At 36.1% G+C, this 17028-nt stretch overlaps 1 protein-coding gene across 4 annotated transcripts in view; it reads right to left on the reverse strand.

Annotated features, from left to right (window-relative positions):
• Positions 1 to 17028, reverse strand: part of DAO (D-amino acid oxidase) — a 151630-nt gene that overhangs the window by 8307 nt on the left and 126295 nt on the right. For all 4 annotated transcript variants that reach the window (XM_053702139.1, XM_053702138.1, XM_053702140.1 and 1 more), the window contains exons 5-8: positions 6996 to 7061; positions 3671 to 3725; positions 3464 to 3568; positions 1699 to 1781 (exon numbers count right to left, since the gene is read on the reverse strand). In XM_053702139.1, the coding sequence (XP_053558114.1) occupies positions 1699 to 1781; positions 3464 to 3568; positions 3671 to 3725; positions 6996 to 7061 (309 nt within the window). The remainder of the gene's footprint in view (positions 1 to 1698; positions 1782 to 3463; positions 3569 to 3670; positions 3726 to 6995; positions 7062 to 17028) is intronic.

Consider the following 17028-nt stretch of genomic DNA (forward strand, 5'->3'; position numbering starts at 1 on the left):
CCAGTGATGTTGCAGCTCTGAAATATGGCCAAACTGGTGGCAAGTGGCATCTTGGCAGCTCCACGCATGACTTGTCTCAGTTCATGGGCAGTTATTTTGCGCCTTGGTTTTTCCACACGCTTCTTGCGACCCTGTTGACTATTTTGAATGAAACGCTTGATTGTTCGATGATCACGCTTCAGAAGCTTTGCAATTTTAAGAGTGCTGCATCCCTCTGCAAGATATCTCACTATTTTTGACTTTTCTGAGCCTGTCAAGTCCTTCTTTTGACCCATTTTGCCAAAGGAAAGGAAGTTGCCTAATAATTATGCACACCTGATATAGGGTGTTGTTGTCATTAGACCACACCCCTTCTCATTACAGAGATGCACATCCCCTAATATGCTTAATTGGTAGTAGGCTTTCAAGCCTATACAGCTTGGAGTAAGACAACATGCATAAAGAGGATGTTGTGGTCAAAATACTAATTTGCCTAATAATTCTGCACTCCCTGTATATACATACATTTAGATAAACGTATATGTAAATGTGTGTTTGTATGTATGTATGAATGTATGTATATATATATAGATATATATAGATATATATATATATCTCAATCACACATACTGTGCCAGAAAGTACACTCTCCAGCGACAAATCATAAATATTAATATCGCAGAAGCCATATGTGTGTATGCACATAGGTGACTGTGGGTCCTTATGAATGTCTATGAACCCGGGTGAGGGGCCCTTTATGGATTCTTGCACTGGGGCCCTGGAGTTTCTAGTTACGCATCTGCCTCTCGACTTTGCCTAATGCACTGCTAGCTCTACGAAGGGAAAAGTACTATTATTTACTCTGTCTCATGTGTTTCTCAGCCTTGCTCATCTGACCTGGGAGCAAAAACAGTGTTACCTACAAATTTAAAAAAATCCTCAAAGTGCTCATACACTTACATTAAACAGTTTTACACAAACAGGGTAAGCTGCACAACAATTTGGAGTAATAGTGGCAGTGGGGGGTAAAATTAGTTATTGCACATTATAGAATAAACTGTTGTTCTTAGTGCAAATTCAGCATAACAAACAGATCATCATTAGCTTAAAGTGTCAGTAAACCTCAAAAATAATGTTATATAATTCTGCACATAGTGCAGAATTATATAACATTATTTTTGAGGTTTACTGTCCCTTTAAGGGAGACTATAGGTTCTTAACATATCTACTTTTAAAAATAAGTCTTAAAGGGACAATAAATACCTTGTAATTACAATACATTTCTGTTGTGCTGCTAAAGAGTAACGTAACAGCCAAGTCTTAATGTTTTTAAAACAAATTAACATTATTTTTTTGCAATTTCTTTCAATAGCCAAACTCCACCCACAATTTGCCTTATTTGGAGGAGCCAATGTGAGCTTCAGTTAGCAGACTACCAGGCTAGTCACGGTCACAAATGCATATATTTGCAGTTGTTAAAGCTAATTAGGGACAGATATCTAGCAGTTGGCCTTGAGACGTCAGCAGGGTGCATTTTAAGTTCTGAGTATTTGAAATTGTTCAATTTTCAGAGCTAAATTACATGAAAAGGGGGCAAAAAATATTGAAGATATACTGCAACGTAATTTAATTATGTATAAATAAACATTTTATATACAAATTTCAAGGTGTTTGCTGTCCCCTTAAATTATTTCTGTTCTAGATTATTTTGGTTCTCACCCGGGAATTATATATGGTGTGGTATAAACTCCAGTTTTAAGGTCATGAGTTAAAATGAAGTGTTTCATCCATGGAGCAAAGACCTAAAAGAAAAGAAAATCACATCAGACAATTTATATTTTCAAAAGAAGTGGTGATAGACAGAAGATGCCTGTCGGTTACTGGTCATCTTTATTTCTATATTTATCTGTATGCATCAAGCACATTTATTTTAACTCAAATACAAATATTCCTATAAACAAAAACAAAAAAAGGATTTGCTGAAATTGTGTTTCTCACAAGAGCATTTTTTATACCAATTGTGTGAAAATATTTTTTTCATTCTGAGTTATTATCTGGTTAAAAAGTTAATATATAAGCTAATTTTTTATTGTTTCTTCAAAATCAGCTTTCTTCAAAATATGAAATAATGATTACAATGAGAGGAGACGTAGCGCCGCTGTCTTTGGTACAAGCTGATACAGTTGATAAATAATACAGATAAAACAATTAACATGTTTAAACCATTTAAACAATATAATACAATTAATGTCTGGTGGGTGAATGGGGAATCACCTAGTAATAAGCCATTTAAAATTATTTTTTACTAGCATTTTTATTAGAGAAAACAAACATTAAACTTCAAATAATAAACTTAAACAATACACAGATCTCTCTAGGGTACAGGGTGATAAGGATGTACATTCACATATATCACTTGACACACATTTAAGTGAAATCACTTTACATATTCCATTGTAGTATAGTTGTCACTTCTACAATACATTTAAATATTCTTCCCAGATATATTTAATTGAAGAATCACCCATTCTCTTTGTTCTATAGCAAAGCTATTTTTCTAAAGCGGACGTGAGATACGCTTTGCTTCTATTCCTGTACTTCGGGAATTCTTTGCTGCTTGGTATCTGGGGTTTTTTTTAGCAACATTTTAAATAACAGTGAATAAAGTGGATCTTAGTTTGCATTTTAACTTGGTCGTTTTATTGAATATCATGATTGTTGGATCTAGTAGCACCTGGAAAGAGAGCACACGTTCTATTTCTTTCCCTATCTTACTCCAGAACAGTTGTATATGAGGGCATAACCACCATATATGTGAAAAAATGCCAATTTGGCTGCATCCCCTTCAGCACGAGGGGCACGTTGTGGGGTATATCAGAGCTAGTCTGGATGGAGTCAGGTACCATCTAGTCAGCAGTTTAAGATTCATATCCGATATACTTATAGATGAGGATGACTTACTCAGGATGACTTACTCATATATCTAAATATCTTAAACCAGTCTTTGTCCTATAGACGTATATTCAGTTCGCTTTCCTATTGATTGATGTAATGTTGTTTGTTTTAGTGGTTAGTTTATCACAAGTCTTAAATGTTTCAAGTGTTACATACGATTGGGTGTTCCCTGATTTCATTTTCGTGTTTGTAATCAATCAAGCGCAGTCTAATTGGGGGTGTTTAGCGACATTGTGCTGTAGTTGTACCCACTCCTTGTGTTAAGCATTCTTAATATATGCACTATTAACGGTACTAGCTAAAGTGGTACAGTGTTGGTAGGTCACGGTTTTGCTGTTTAGCATGGGCGCCGTTTCATTGAAGGATACCAAAATGTAATATATGTAGTGCATGCAGAGTAATTTGAATGCAATGTTAGTATCAGATGACAGCACAACATTCAATACGGCGTTAGTGCTGAATTATGTGTTACAATGACATTATGTCTACACAGAGAGAACAAATAAGATCTTAAACACATTCTAATTACCTTTAGTATCTGCCCACGTCCTGGTTTTAATTCCGGATCAGGCTGAAGGTCCCCAGATCGAACCCCTGTGCAGTTAATGATGACATCTGCACCCTGTGCAGCAAGCTAAAGAATGTATACAGAGTGATTAGAGGAGTTCTCACTCTTAGCCATGTGTATCTGTATATTTTGCAATTCATATTAGCAGGGTCAAAGAATACAACTTACTTCTCCAAAGCATTCAATCTTCTTTTGAATAAATTTGACTCCTCTTTCCTGTAACCTAAGAGCAATACATTCATTTGAAGAATCAGAGAACCCTTTCTGAAAAAGTTTAAATGTTCTTTTTAAGCTTAAGATTTTTATTAATATGCACACATGTTACTATTCTTACACGATCTGTAAGCATAGGGCCTAAATACAGACCTATAAACTAAAATTAGTTCTCAATTACCAGAAGCTATTTTCATATTTCATTTTAAAACTTAAAGGGACAGTCTAGTCAAAATTAAACTCTTATGATTCAAATAGGGCATGTCATTTTAACCAACTTTCCAATTTACTTTTATCATCAAATTTGCTTTGTTTTCTTGGTATTCTTAATTAAAAGCTAACCCTAGGTAGGCTCGTATGCTAATTTCTAAGTCCTTGAATGCCGCCTATTATCTGAATGTATTTGACAGTCTTCACAGCTAGAAGGCGTTAGTTCATGTGTACCCTATAGATAACATTGTGCTCACGCACAGGGAGTTACTTATTAGGGGGCACTAATCGGCTAAAATGCAAGTCTGTCAAAATAATTTAAATAAGGGGGCAAATTGCAGAGGCTTAGATACAATATAATCACAGAGGTAAAAAGTGTATTAATATAACTGTGTTGGTTATGCAAAACTGGGGAATTGGTAATAAAGGGATTATCTCTCTTTTTAAACAATAACAATTCTGGAGTAGATCGTTCCTTTAACCTCATAATTACCATAAAGTAGTCACAGAGATCTGTGTATCAAAGAGTATGTTCATGTTTTCTATCTTGTGAGCATAAAGAATTGTGCTGTGTTGTTATATAATAATTAGGATTTAAATATATTTAAAAAGATGATAAATGGTATTTTTATAGTTAAATATACACATTTTCATCACTAGTGCTAGCATTTATGTGTCATTAAGAGTTTATTTAGCCCTTCCCTTAATCTATTTTATAAATTAGTCAACTATCTATAAGTTAAGACATGCCTAGTTTATTTGAATAAACAACTATCTATAAGTTAAGACATGCCTAGTTTATTTGAATAAACAACTATAAGTTAAGACATGCCTAGTTTATTTGAATAAACAACTATAAGTTAAGACATGCCTAGTTTATTTGAATAAACAACTATCTATAAGTTAAGACATGCCTAGTTTATTTGAATAAACAACTATCTATAAGTTAAGAAATGCCTAGTTTATTTGAATAAACAACTATCTATAAGTTAAGAAATGTCTAGTTTATTTGAATAAACAACTATCTATAAGTTAAGACATGCCTAGTTTATTTGCATAAACAACTATCTATAAGTTAAGACATGCCTAGTTTATTTGAATAAACAACTATAAGTTAAGACATGCCTAGTTTATTTGAATAAACAACTATCTATAAGTTAAGACATGCCTAGTTTATTTGAATAAACAACTATCTATAAGTTAAGAAATGCCTAGTTTATTTGAATAAACAACTATCTATAAGTTAAGACATGCCTAGTTTATTTGAATAAACAACTATCTATAAGTTAAGACATGCCTAGTTTATTTGCATAAACAACTATCTATAAGTTAAGACATGCCTAGTTTATTTGAATAAACAACTATCTATAAATTAAGACATGCCTAGTTTATTTGAATAAACAATTATTTTCTCAGAATGTAGATTTCACTTTGAATATTGAATCTTCAGTCTAGGGGGCATATTTATCAAGCTCTATATGGAGCTTGATGCCCCGTGTTTCCGGCGAGCCTTAAACAGAAGTTATGAAGCAGCGGCGCTGCTCCATAACCTGTCCGCCTGCTCTGAGTCAGCGGACAGAAATCAACCCGATCGAATACGATCGGGTTGATTGACACGCCCTGCTAGCAGCCGATTGGCCGCAAATCTGCAGGGGGCGGCATTGCACCAGCAGTTCACAACAACTGCTGGTGTAATGATAAATGCTGACAGCGTATGCTGTCGGTATTTATCAATGTGCAGCGGACATGATCTGCTACATCGTATCATGTCCACTCGCACCATAGTAAAAAGGCCCCTAAATATTGAGAGCAGAGACTTTACAAACACACTGGAAGGTCTCTACGAGCATCTTAAATGCAGATTGTATAGGCTTCTTTTTACTGGATAATGTTATATGGGTTGGAAAAAGAGAGTGGACATGCCGGTGTTTACATTGAATAGTTGGGAGTAGCAAGCGAATTACACAGGCCCTGTCTACAAGGTTTTGTTTTAGCCTCAGGTCAGAGCTGTCTGCGTACTCCAGGAGTCATTACAGGAATATACAGTAGTTAAAAGGAGAATGATGTGTATGCCACTCCAGTATGTGCACCAATCAGCTTCTGAATAAGTTTCCAATTTGTGTTTTAAGGCATGCATAGTATGATGACCTGGGATTAAAATAGCAGCATGTAGAGGTCAAAGCTTTAAAGGGACATAATACTTGAAACGGATGCAGTATAACTGTAAAAAGCTGACAGGAAAATATCACCTGAGCATCTCTATGTAAAAATGGAAGATATTTTACCTCACAATTTCCTCAGCTCAGCAGAGTAAGTTCTGTGTAAAAAGTTATACTCAGCTGCTCGCAGCTGCAGGTAAAAAAAAAAAATGAAGAAATGAACAGCAGCCAATCAGCATCAGCAGTGCTGAGGTCATGAACTCTTACTGTGATCTCATGAGATTTCATAGTAAGCTTCCTTTACCTGATTGGTGAAATAATATGAGAGTTCACGAGGCTCATCCTTTCAGCTGTCCAGGGACAGACATACTAAAATGCTGCTTAGAAATCCTTTACAATGGGAGGTGGCTACTGAGGAACTTTTGAGGTAAAATATCTTTCTTTTTTACATAGAGATGTTCAGGTGATATTTTCTAGTCAGCTTTTTACAGCTATGCTGCATCACTTTCAAGTGTTTAAACATTTGGGTATTATGGCCCTTTAAATTATAATATATAGAGCTGATAACATGGGATGAAATAGACCAGTTTTCAAGTACTGAAAAATTATTGTTTATTATTGTTTATTGCCAAAAAACAACAAACATTTCTTATTACTACTATTTTATTTGTAATGTGCTAACAGATTCTACAGCTCTCTCTCTATTTTTTTTTTTTTTTTGCACATGTGCTTGCATTTAGGCACTACAGAGATTAACACACCATACTTCCCATATCAAAAATGTTACAGAGTAAATGCAGCTCTTTGTAGCAATGCTGTATCTTATTTTTACATTATCGGCATAAGATTCTATGATTAATATTCTTTATGTCTGTAGAAGAAAAAAACATTTAAACAAATAAAGGACATACCTTTTGGTCAGCCATGGTAAGTAGCTTTTGCCTTCAATCATTAATGCAGTGTTAAACCAGCCAAAACTGAAGAATAAAATAAAAGAGAAAATTATAGCATTGATAGATATTAAAGTGGGTATGCAATAACAATAAAAAAATTGCATACTGATCATTTTCTATATCCACTATCAGGCAATATTAAAATAGAATATTTCCCTGTTGCACTACTGCTTACATATAATTTCCAAAAGGTTTAAACATGTAGGTAAATTCTGCTCCAAAGCAGAGAAGTACTAGTGGTCTGTAGTTGAACATAGGCAGTGAGCCAACAATGGAAGGCATACTGTATTGGCCTTGCCACTAGTCACCAGCTCTGGCTCAAGTGCAGTGTATTAAATTGGTTACAAATAGATTTTACCTTTATTTTGTCATTTGAAATAGCTGATTTTGTTTCCCCACCTATACTGTAGATTTCAAGCACAGGTTATAGAACCAGAAAGTTTAGAAAAAATCACCACCATGGTTCTCTCTTGGGCCCTGATCAAAGATTCTCTAGCTTGAAGAGAAATTACAATGCAGACTTTACAGTAGCTGAACTCTCTGAATTATCTAAGAGAAAAGGCAGAACTTGGAGGTCCCAGGGAGAAGATGCCTCTAATAAAGCTCTCCACTAAGAAGAGATGATCTAACTTGATCCATCAGCACTGCGAGATCTTTCACAAGATTCTAGACAGGCACATTTTGATACCCTTCTCTAAGGGGCGTTTCCTGTATTTCTGTATGTGAAGGAGGTACAAGCGCAGTGCAGTAGAGCATTGCATGACATGAGAGTTTTGTTACACTTACACTTTTCTGTATACAGCAGTGATTTCACAAATTCTGATTATACTTTGAAAGTTTCTGCGTTACTTTACCAACTTAGAATGATACTTTGTATATTTACTAATTAATTTGCACTTTGTACTAGTTCTATGCAAAAAAATAAATGAATTTGTATCAGTGTCAGGTGGTCCAACATTATTTTTTATTTCTTTTTATTAATTTTCAAAATAATTGAATGTGAATTAAAAACAATTGAAAGTGAATTAAAAATTCATCCATCGTGATTAAACAAAAAAAAAAAGAAAACCTGTGCATGTATGAAAATATAAAAAAGTGAATATATTTGTGAATTCATCATTTGTCCATCGTGAAATAAAAACCCTGTACAAAGTCTCCCTTTCGGTGAAGGGATAAACTAGACGTGGACTCCGTGTCCAATGTACCCAGCGGAATATGGCTGCACCTCACTGACGACGCCCAAAGGAGGCCGAAATGATTATCTAGGGTTGCCATTTCCCTTGTTCAGAGGAGAACATTCTGGTATTTTAGGGCTGGACTGACCATGTTAGGTGGGATCAGAATGATATACTTCAGGAAAGTTTTCCTCTGTGAAAAATACAATTGGGCTAAAAGAAGCTAATCCCGGGCCATAGAACAAGCTACTGAGCTGTTGTTCATTCCTGGAGTTGCCAATTCTCTTGTTCAGAGGAGAACTGCCTGGTATTTTTGGGGCTGGACGAACTTTGTAAGGTGGGATCAGACTGATATACTTCAGGAAAGGTCTCCTCTGTGAAAAGCACAATTGTGCTAAAAGAAGCTACTCCTAGGTGGTTACCAGGCCATAGAACAAGCCACTGAGCTGTTGTTTATTCCTGGCAGATTGATTCTCTTTCTGTATGTATTGGTATGAAATACAGTGCCCTTCACTAATATTGGCACCCTAAATATGAGAAAAGAAGGCTGTGAAAAATTGTCTTTATTGTTTAACCTTTTGATCTTTTGTTAAAAAAATACACAAAAATACTCTGCTCTCATGGATTGCAAACACAACACAGTTTTATCCAAAAAATAAATAAAAAATCTTTGTTAAGTATATGTTTGGCGCAATTATTGTGCTTCCTCCCTTTGCAAAGGTAACAGCTCTGAGTCTTCTCCTATAATGCCTGATGAGGTTGGAGAATATATGGCAAGGGATCTGAGACCATTCCTCCATAAAGGATCTCTCCAGATCTTTCCAATTTTGTGGTTGACGCAGGTGGACTCTCCTCTTCAGTTCCCCCCACAGGTTTTCTATGGGGTTCAAGTGAGGGAACTGGGATGGCCACGGCAGGACCTTGATTTTGTGGTCAGTAAACCATTTTTCTATTTAATTGAATGTGTATGTTTTAGATCATCCACAGGCCATTTCAAGCTTTCTGGCAGAGGCAGTCAGGTGTTCATTTATTATCTGTTGAGTCCATGATGCCATATATCCTAACAAAATGTACAGGCCAAAAAACAGCCCTAAACATTTAAGTTCCAGATACTACTGAAGACCCATGAGTTTGATTTGCATGAGAGTATAGGCTTTTTTCTTGAAACCCTTCCAAACAACTTGCGGTGATGTAGGTGACTTGGGATTGTAGTTTTGGAGACTTTATGACCCCAAGACGCAACTAACTTCCGCAATTCTCCAGCAATTCTCCAGCTGTGATCCTTGGAGATATTTTGAAAAACAAACTTGCAACAGCAGCTTTGCCTTCAGAGCAGATAGTGCCGATGTAGACTGGGTATCTGCCAATACCCCCAATAACATATGCAATCGTATATGTTCACAGCACATATATTAAAAGTGTTTCTTCTTTATTTATCCATAAACATAGCACAATATGCAATGTTTCGAGACTAGCTCTTAGCCATGCATAGGTTAAACAGAATACTATACTCCTTCCAATCATAGTCCCTATTTAGACCTTTCTTATACATAGTATCCAGTTCATATATACAAAACATTTCCTTTTGTTTTAGTAACTTCTCCCTATCTACTCCATTTCTTTGTGGCTTAACTGTGTCTATAATTTGCCATCTTAATTGACTTATTTGATGGCCCCTTTGTAAGAAATGGTTCCCCACAAGGGCTTGAGAATCCTTATTTCTGATATTAGATCGATGCATACGTTCTCGTGCTTTACAGGTAGATTCTCCTATATAGATTAAGGAACAGGGACATTTAATCATATATATAATATATGATGTTTTGCAAGTAAACAGATGATTAATCTTATACTTTTTAACACTCCTAGGATGTGTAAAATCCCTGCCCTTTATACAGTGGGGCAAAAAAGTATTTAGTCAGCCACCAATTGTGTAAGTTCTCCCACTTAAGAAGATGAGAGAGGCCTGTAATTTTCATCATAGGTATACCTCAACTATGAGAGACAAAATGTGGAAACAAATCCAGACAATCACATTGTCTGATTTGGAAAGAATTTATTTGCAAATTATGGTGGAAAATAAGTATTTGGTCAATATCAAAAGTTCATCTCAATATTTTGTTATATATCCTTAGTTGGCAATGACAGAGGTCAAACGTTTTCTGTAAGTCTTCACAAGGTTGTCACACACTGTTGCTGGTATGTTGGCCCATTTCTGCATGCAGACCTCCTCTAGAGCAGTGATGTTTTGGGGCTGTCGCTGGGCAACACAGACTTTCAACTCCCTCCAAAGGTTTTCTATGGGGTTGAGATCTGGAGACTGGCTAGGCCACTCCAGGACCTTGAAATGCTTCTTACGAAGCCACTCCTTCGTTGCCCGGGCGGTGTGTTTGGGATCATTGTCATGCTGAAAGACCCAGCCACGTTTCATCTTCAATGTCCATGCTGATGGAAGGAGGTTTGCACTCAAAATCTCACAATACATGGCCCCATTCATTTTTTCATGTACACAGATCAGTCGTCCTGTTCCCTTTGCAGAGAAACAGCCCCAAAGCATGATGTTACCACCCCCATGCTTCACAGTAGGTATGGTGTTCTTTGATTGCTCCTCCAAACACGACAAGTTGTGTTTCTACCAAACAGTTCTACTTTGGTTTCATCTGACCATATGACATTCTCCCAATCCGCTTCTGGATCATCCAAAAGCTCTCTAGCATACTTCAGACGGCCCGGACATGTACTGGCTTAAGCAGGGGGACACGTCTGGCACTGCAGGATCTGAGTCCCTGGCGGCGTAGTGTGTTACTGATGGTAGCCTTTGTTACATTGGTCCCAGCTCTCTGCAGGTCATTCACTAGCCCCCCCCCCCCCCCCTGTGTGGTTCAAGGATGTTTGCTCACCGCTCTTGTGATCATTTTGACCCCACGGGGTGAGATCTTGCGTGGAGCCCCAGATCGAGGGAGATTATCAGTGGTCTTGTATGTCTTCCATTTTCTAATTATTGCTCCCACAGTTGATTTCTTCACACCAAGCTGCTTGCCTATTGCAGATTCAGTCTTCCCAGCCTGGTGCAGGTCTACAATTTTGTTTCTGGTGTTCTTCGACAGCTCTTTGGTCTCCACCATAATATGCAAATAAATTCTTTCCAAATCAGACAATGTGATTGTCTGGATTTGTTTCCACATTTTGTCTCTCATAGTTGAGGTATACCTATGATGAAAATTACAGGCCTCTCTCATCTTCTTAAGTGGGAGAACTTGCACAATTGGTGGCTGACGAAATACTTTTTGCCCCACTGTAATAGAAATACAGCTCATGCATTCAAGGCACGGGTAACAACCTACACTTTTCATGTTATTGATAGATGTCTGTATCATATGTTTCTTAGGGCCTATATCTGACTTAACAAAGTAATCTCTTACACTTCTAACCCTCCTGTATGCCACTAGAGGAGAAGATTCAATAGACTCCACATTTTTATTGCAATCCTTTAAAACATGCCAATGTCTATGTATAATTTTGGATATAGTTTCACTATTTGTGCCAAATTGTGATATAAATACCGTTATCTCTTTCTTTTTCTTATCCTCTAATGGTGATTTACTATCCAATGTATCCAAATGTTGTTAAAATCAACTGTTTTAGATATTCTCTTTTAACAATTTTTTCTTCTATATCTCTTAATCTCACATCCAAGTTTTACTCCTCATACTATCCTCTTCATTAAAGAATTCATAAATAAATTGGCATATGATGGGGCGACATTAGACCCCATGGCTGTACCCCTGACCTGGATGAACCAGTCATCCTAGAAGAGAAAGTAGTATATTTATAATATCAATTGTAATAGTTCCTCAATGAAGTCACATTGCTTGAATCTGATCTTTTTCTAAGCATTTGTCGTATAATCTGAATGCCAGTTTCATGTTTAATAGATGTAGCCACCAATCATCAAGCGCTACCCAGAATGCTGAACCAAAAATTGGCCAGCTCCTAAACTTGCATCCCTGCTCTTTAAAATAAAGATACCAAGAGAAAAATTGATAATAGGAGTAAATTATAAAGTTGCTGAAAATTGCATGCTCTATCTGTATCATGAAAGAAACTATTTAGGTTTCATATCCCTTTAAATTTGACAACAAGGTAGATATTTCAAAGCTATTCTTCGAAACATCCCTTCTTTTAAATGTTTATAAGATCAGATATGATTCAGCCAGCCAATCTATAACATATTTACATAATGCTGTATTATTATAATAGATTATATTAACTAAGTTAAAACCTCCTTTCTCCTTTGGCGCACACATTAGTTGTAAACTAATTTTTTTTTTCCAAATACATTTTTATAAATGTTTTTTTAAGTAGTGAGAAATGTTTTGAGTGTAAAGGAAAAGGTAAAGTTTGAAAAAGTGTAAGATCTTTGGAAAGATAATTTTAATTATCATTTTAATTAAAATTACCCTTCCAGTTAAAGTGATTGGTAGATTCTCCCATTTTATTTCTTCCACCATTTCCTTAATAACGGGATCATAGTTTAACGAATACCATTTATTTGTATTCTTTTTGATTATGACACCTAAATACACTATATAATTTCTGACCTCTTTAAATGGTATTTGTTGTAGAATGATCTTTTACTTTGTTTAACCAGAACATTTCAGATTTTTGTTTAATTTATTTTATAATCTGCAAAGGAGATAAAAGAGTCAATAATCTCCAACATTTTTTTAAGATAAATTTCTGGATTTTTAATAAAAAAACATCATATCATCTGAGAAAAGTGAAAAATTAATTTTCCTTTTATAAATTTCTGTCCCATCTACTGAGATCCTTATTTTAATTACTAAAGGTTTTAAAGCCAAATAAAAAGCAGAGGGGACAGGGGGTATCTCTGTCTTGTTCCCCTCTGTAATTCAAACAAGTCTAACAGTTCTCCATTTGCTATAAGTGCCGCATTTGTGGGTCTATATAAACTTTGGCAAATATTTAGAAAATTCTCTTCTATCCAAAATTTATCATGTGATGTAAATACATGGTCCCATCAAATTTTATCAAAAGCCTTCTCTACCTCCAATGTAATTAAGCATGCTTCTGGAAGGTACCCTCCTCAAAATGCCAATAATATATAAATACCACATATGACACAGTGAAGACCTTTGATGGTAAGATTTAATTCTTTAAAATTGCATTAAACAGTAAAGTCAAAGGTACTTCAACATTCTATACCAATATTTTATAAAATTTGGCTGGCAATTACATCGGGACCAGTATTCCGTAACTGTAGCTCCTTAATAGCCTTTTCTACTTCTTCAACTTCTATTTCTATTTAAGATGTCTTTTTCCTTACCAGTAATACATGGAACTTGAATTGAGGACCACATTTTTTTTATTTTCAGATGTATTAATATCCTGTTGTCTATATAACTGTTGATAATATTCAGTGAAAGCTTCTTTTATTTTAGCATTTTGTGTTATTATTGTTCCATTTACAATGATTGGAATAACATTAGGTCTCCACTGTAGCTTGGTAAGATTGGCCAGTAATTAGCCAGTCTTATTCAATTCACTATTTTTTTCCAAAGTTTATTAAGATTTATAACAAAAGTTGTTATCTCCCCTCTCCCTACTACTTTCACCATTTCCCAGAAAAGTTTGTATAATCTTCATGTTAATCATTAAATTCTTCAAAGTCCTCCCGTCTTTTTTAAATGCTGTAGAAAATTGGGATTATTTATAAGATATATAAGAAAACACTATGTTTTAATTTTTTAATTATCTTGGACCTATAGGGGTAGATTTAATAAATGTTGGATGGACATGATCTGCTGTAGCGGATCATGTCCGCCCGACATCGCTAAATGCTGACCGCATATGCTGTGGGCATTTAACATTGCACAAGATTTCTTGTGAAATGCTTGTGCAATGCTGCTCCCTGCACATTCACGGTCAATCAGGGGGTGTCAGTCATCCCAATCGTATCTGATCGGGATGATTGTTGTCCGCCACCTCACAGGTGGTGGAGGAGTTAAGGAGCAGCAGTCTTAAGACCGCTGGTTCTTAACTTACATTTCCAGCAAGCCTGAAAACTTGCATGAAATAAGCAGCATCCACTGCTTTATAAATATACCCTATAGCCCAATTACAATTGAACTGATGTTTCTTCTATAGCCTTTTGCATTGATTACATTTTAGACATAAAGTGGTTGGATATTTGTTTAACAATTACATGTGTCTCTACCCTTGGGAATACTCCAAGCTGCTTCCTGTGGTCTCCTTCTGGCCTCTCATCCAACACTCTCAGCGTTTCTCCTACTGGTGCTCCACAGGCTGCTTGGGCCTACGGTGTTCAGTCTGCAGTCCTGCTTGGCCTCCAACACTAGGCCCCCTCAGCATGTCAGCAGCACACACTTAAAAAGCAACGCCACCCTTTACAGAAAGCTCCGTCTGTAAAGTCTTTCTAGGTGGAACACTTAACTTTACTCTCCCCTGTGAGATTCTGTATCCCAGAGAGCCTTCTTACTTTCTATGTAAGGCACCTCTCATCTCTCTGGGACTTACATGTTTCTGGAAGGTACCCTCCTCAAAATGCCAATAATATATAAATACCACATATGACACAGTGAAGACCTTTGATGGTAAGATTTAATTCTTTAAAATTGCATTAAACAGTAAAGTCAAAGGTACTTCAACATTATATACCAATATTTTATAAAATTTGGCTGGCAATTGCATCGGGACCAGTATTCCGTAACTGTAGCTCCGTAATAGCCTTTTCTACTTCTTCAGCTTCTATTTCTATTTAAGATGTCTTTTTCCTTACCAGTAATACATGGAACTTGAATTGAGGACCACATTTTTTTAATTTCAGATGTATTAATATCCTGTTGTCTATATAACTGTTGATAATATTCAGTGAAAGCTTCTTTTATTTTAGCATTTTGTGTTATTATTGTTCCATTTTTAATGATTGGAATAACATTAGGTCTCCTCTGTAGCTTGGTAAGATTGGCCAGTAATTAGCCAGTCTTATTCAATTCACTATTTTTTTTCAAAGTTTATTAAGATTTATAACAAAAGTTGTTATCTCCCCTCTCCCTACTACTTTCACCATTTCCCAGAAAAGTTTGTATAATCTTCATGTTAATCATTAAATTCTTCAAAGTCCTCCCGTCTTTTTTAAATGCTGTAGAAAATTGGGATTATTTATAAGATATATAGGAAAACACTATGTTTTAATTTTTTAATTATCTTGGACCTATAGGGGTAGATTTAATAAATTTTGGATGGACATGATCTACTGTAGCGGATCATGTCCGCCCGACATCGCTAAATGCTGACCGCATATGCTGTGGGCATTTAACATTGCACAAGCTTTCTTGTGAAATGCTTGTGCAATGCTGCTCTCTGCACATTCGCGGTCAATCAGGGGGTGTCAGTCATCCCAATCGTATCTGATCGGGATGATTGTTGTCCGCCACCTCACAGGTGGTGGAGGAGTTAAGGAGCAGCAGTCTTAAGACCGCTGGTTCTTAACTTACATTTCCAGCAAGCCTGAAAGCTTGCATGGAATAAGCAGCATCCACTGCTTTATAAATATACCCCATAGCCCAATTACAATTGAATTGATGTTTCTTCTATAGCCTTTTGCATTGATTCCATTTTAGACATAAAGTGGTTGGATATTTGTTTAACAATTACATGTGTCTCTACCCTTGGGAATACTCCAAGCTGCTTCCTGTGGTCTCCTTCTGGCCTCTCATCCAACACTCTCAGCGTTTCTCCTACTGGTGCTCCACAGGCTGCTCGGGCCTACAGTGTTCAGTCTGCAGTCCTGCTTGGCCTCCAACACTAGGCCCCCTCAGCATGTCAGCAGCACACACTTAAAAAGCAACGCCACCCTTTACAGAAAGCTCCGTCTGTAAAGTCTTTCTAGGTGGAACACTTAACTTTACTCTCCCCTGTGAGATTCTGTATCCCAGAGAGCCTCCTTACTTTCTATGTAAGGCACCTCTCATCTCTCTGGGGCTTACATGTTTCATCTTTTTTCTTAGATAATTCAGTGAGTTCAGCCTCTGTTAAGTCTGCACTATAATTCCTCCCCAAGCTGGAGAATGTTTGATCATCAGGCCCACATAAAGTAATGATGGAAAGTAATAAAGCTCTCTGGGATATAGAATTTCACAAGAGAGAATTAAGTTAACAAGTAAGCATATGACACTAATATAAATTCTCAGTTTGCAGCAAATCCAAATGAAACAAATGTTTCCACAACAATCTAACTTGCATTTGCTTCTTGTTTAGTATACATTACTTTTCTGTCAGTGAAATAAGTGTATTGTGAATTTTGAGCAAACCACCCGCATACATCTGACAGAATAAAATGCTTAGAGCATATCATGAGAATTGTGAGAGAGATTCAGTCAGACCCTAAGAACACCCCTGTCCCTGCCACTTTTTAAACTGTCAGTTTTATTTTACATAGAACAAATACAAAATGCAATGTAATTTGCAAAATATACACAAAAATATATAAAGCATGATCCTAATTTGTTAAAGTTACACATAGACTGCCAAAGCATAATCAGAATATGTAAATTCACAATCCTAAATGCACTACTGTATACAGAATCTAAATTAATTAAAATACAAAAAATAAAGTTAAAGTTTAAATGTAATAAAACAAAATACATAATCTTGAGTCTTAAGTCATATAAAATACAAACACTCAGTGTAAATGTAACAAAATCCTTATGTGATGCAGTTCTATATTGCACTGGGCTTGTCTCTCCTTCACATTCAGAAATACAGAAAACACC

The sequence above is a fragment of the Bombina bombina genome, chromosome 2 (assembly GCF_027579735.1).
Source record: "Bombina bombina isolate aBomBom1 chromosome 2, aBomBom1.pri, whole genome shotgun sequence".
Classification (NCBI taxonomy): Eukaryota; Metazoa; Chordata; class Amphibia; order Anura; family Bombinatoridae; genus Bombina; species Bombina bombina.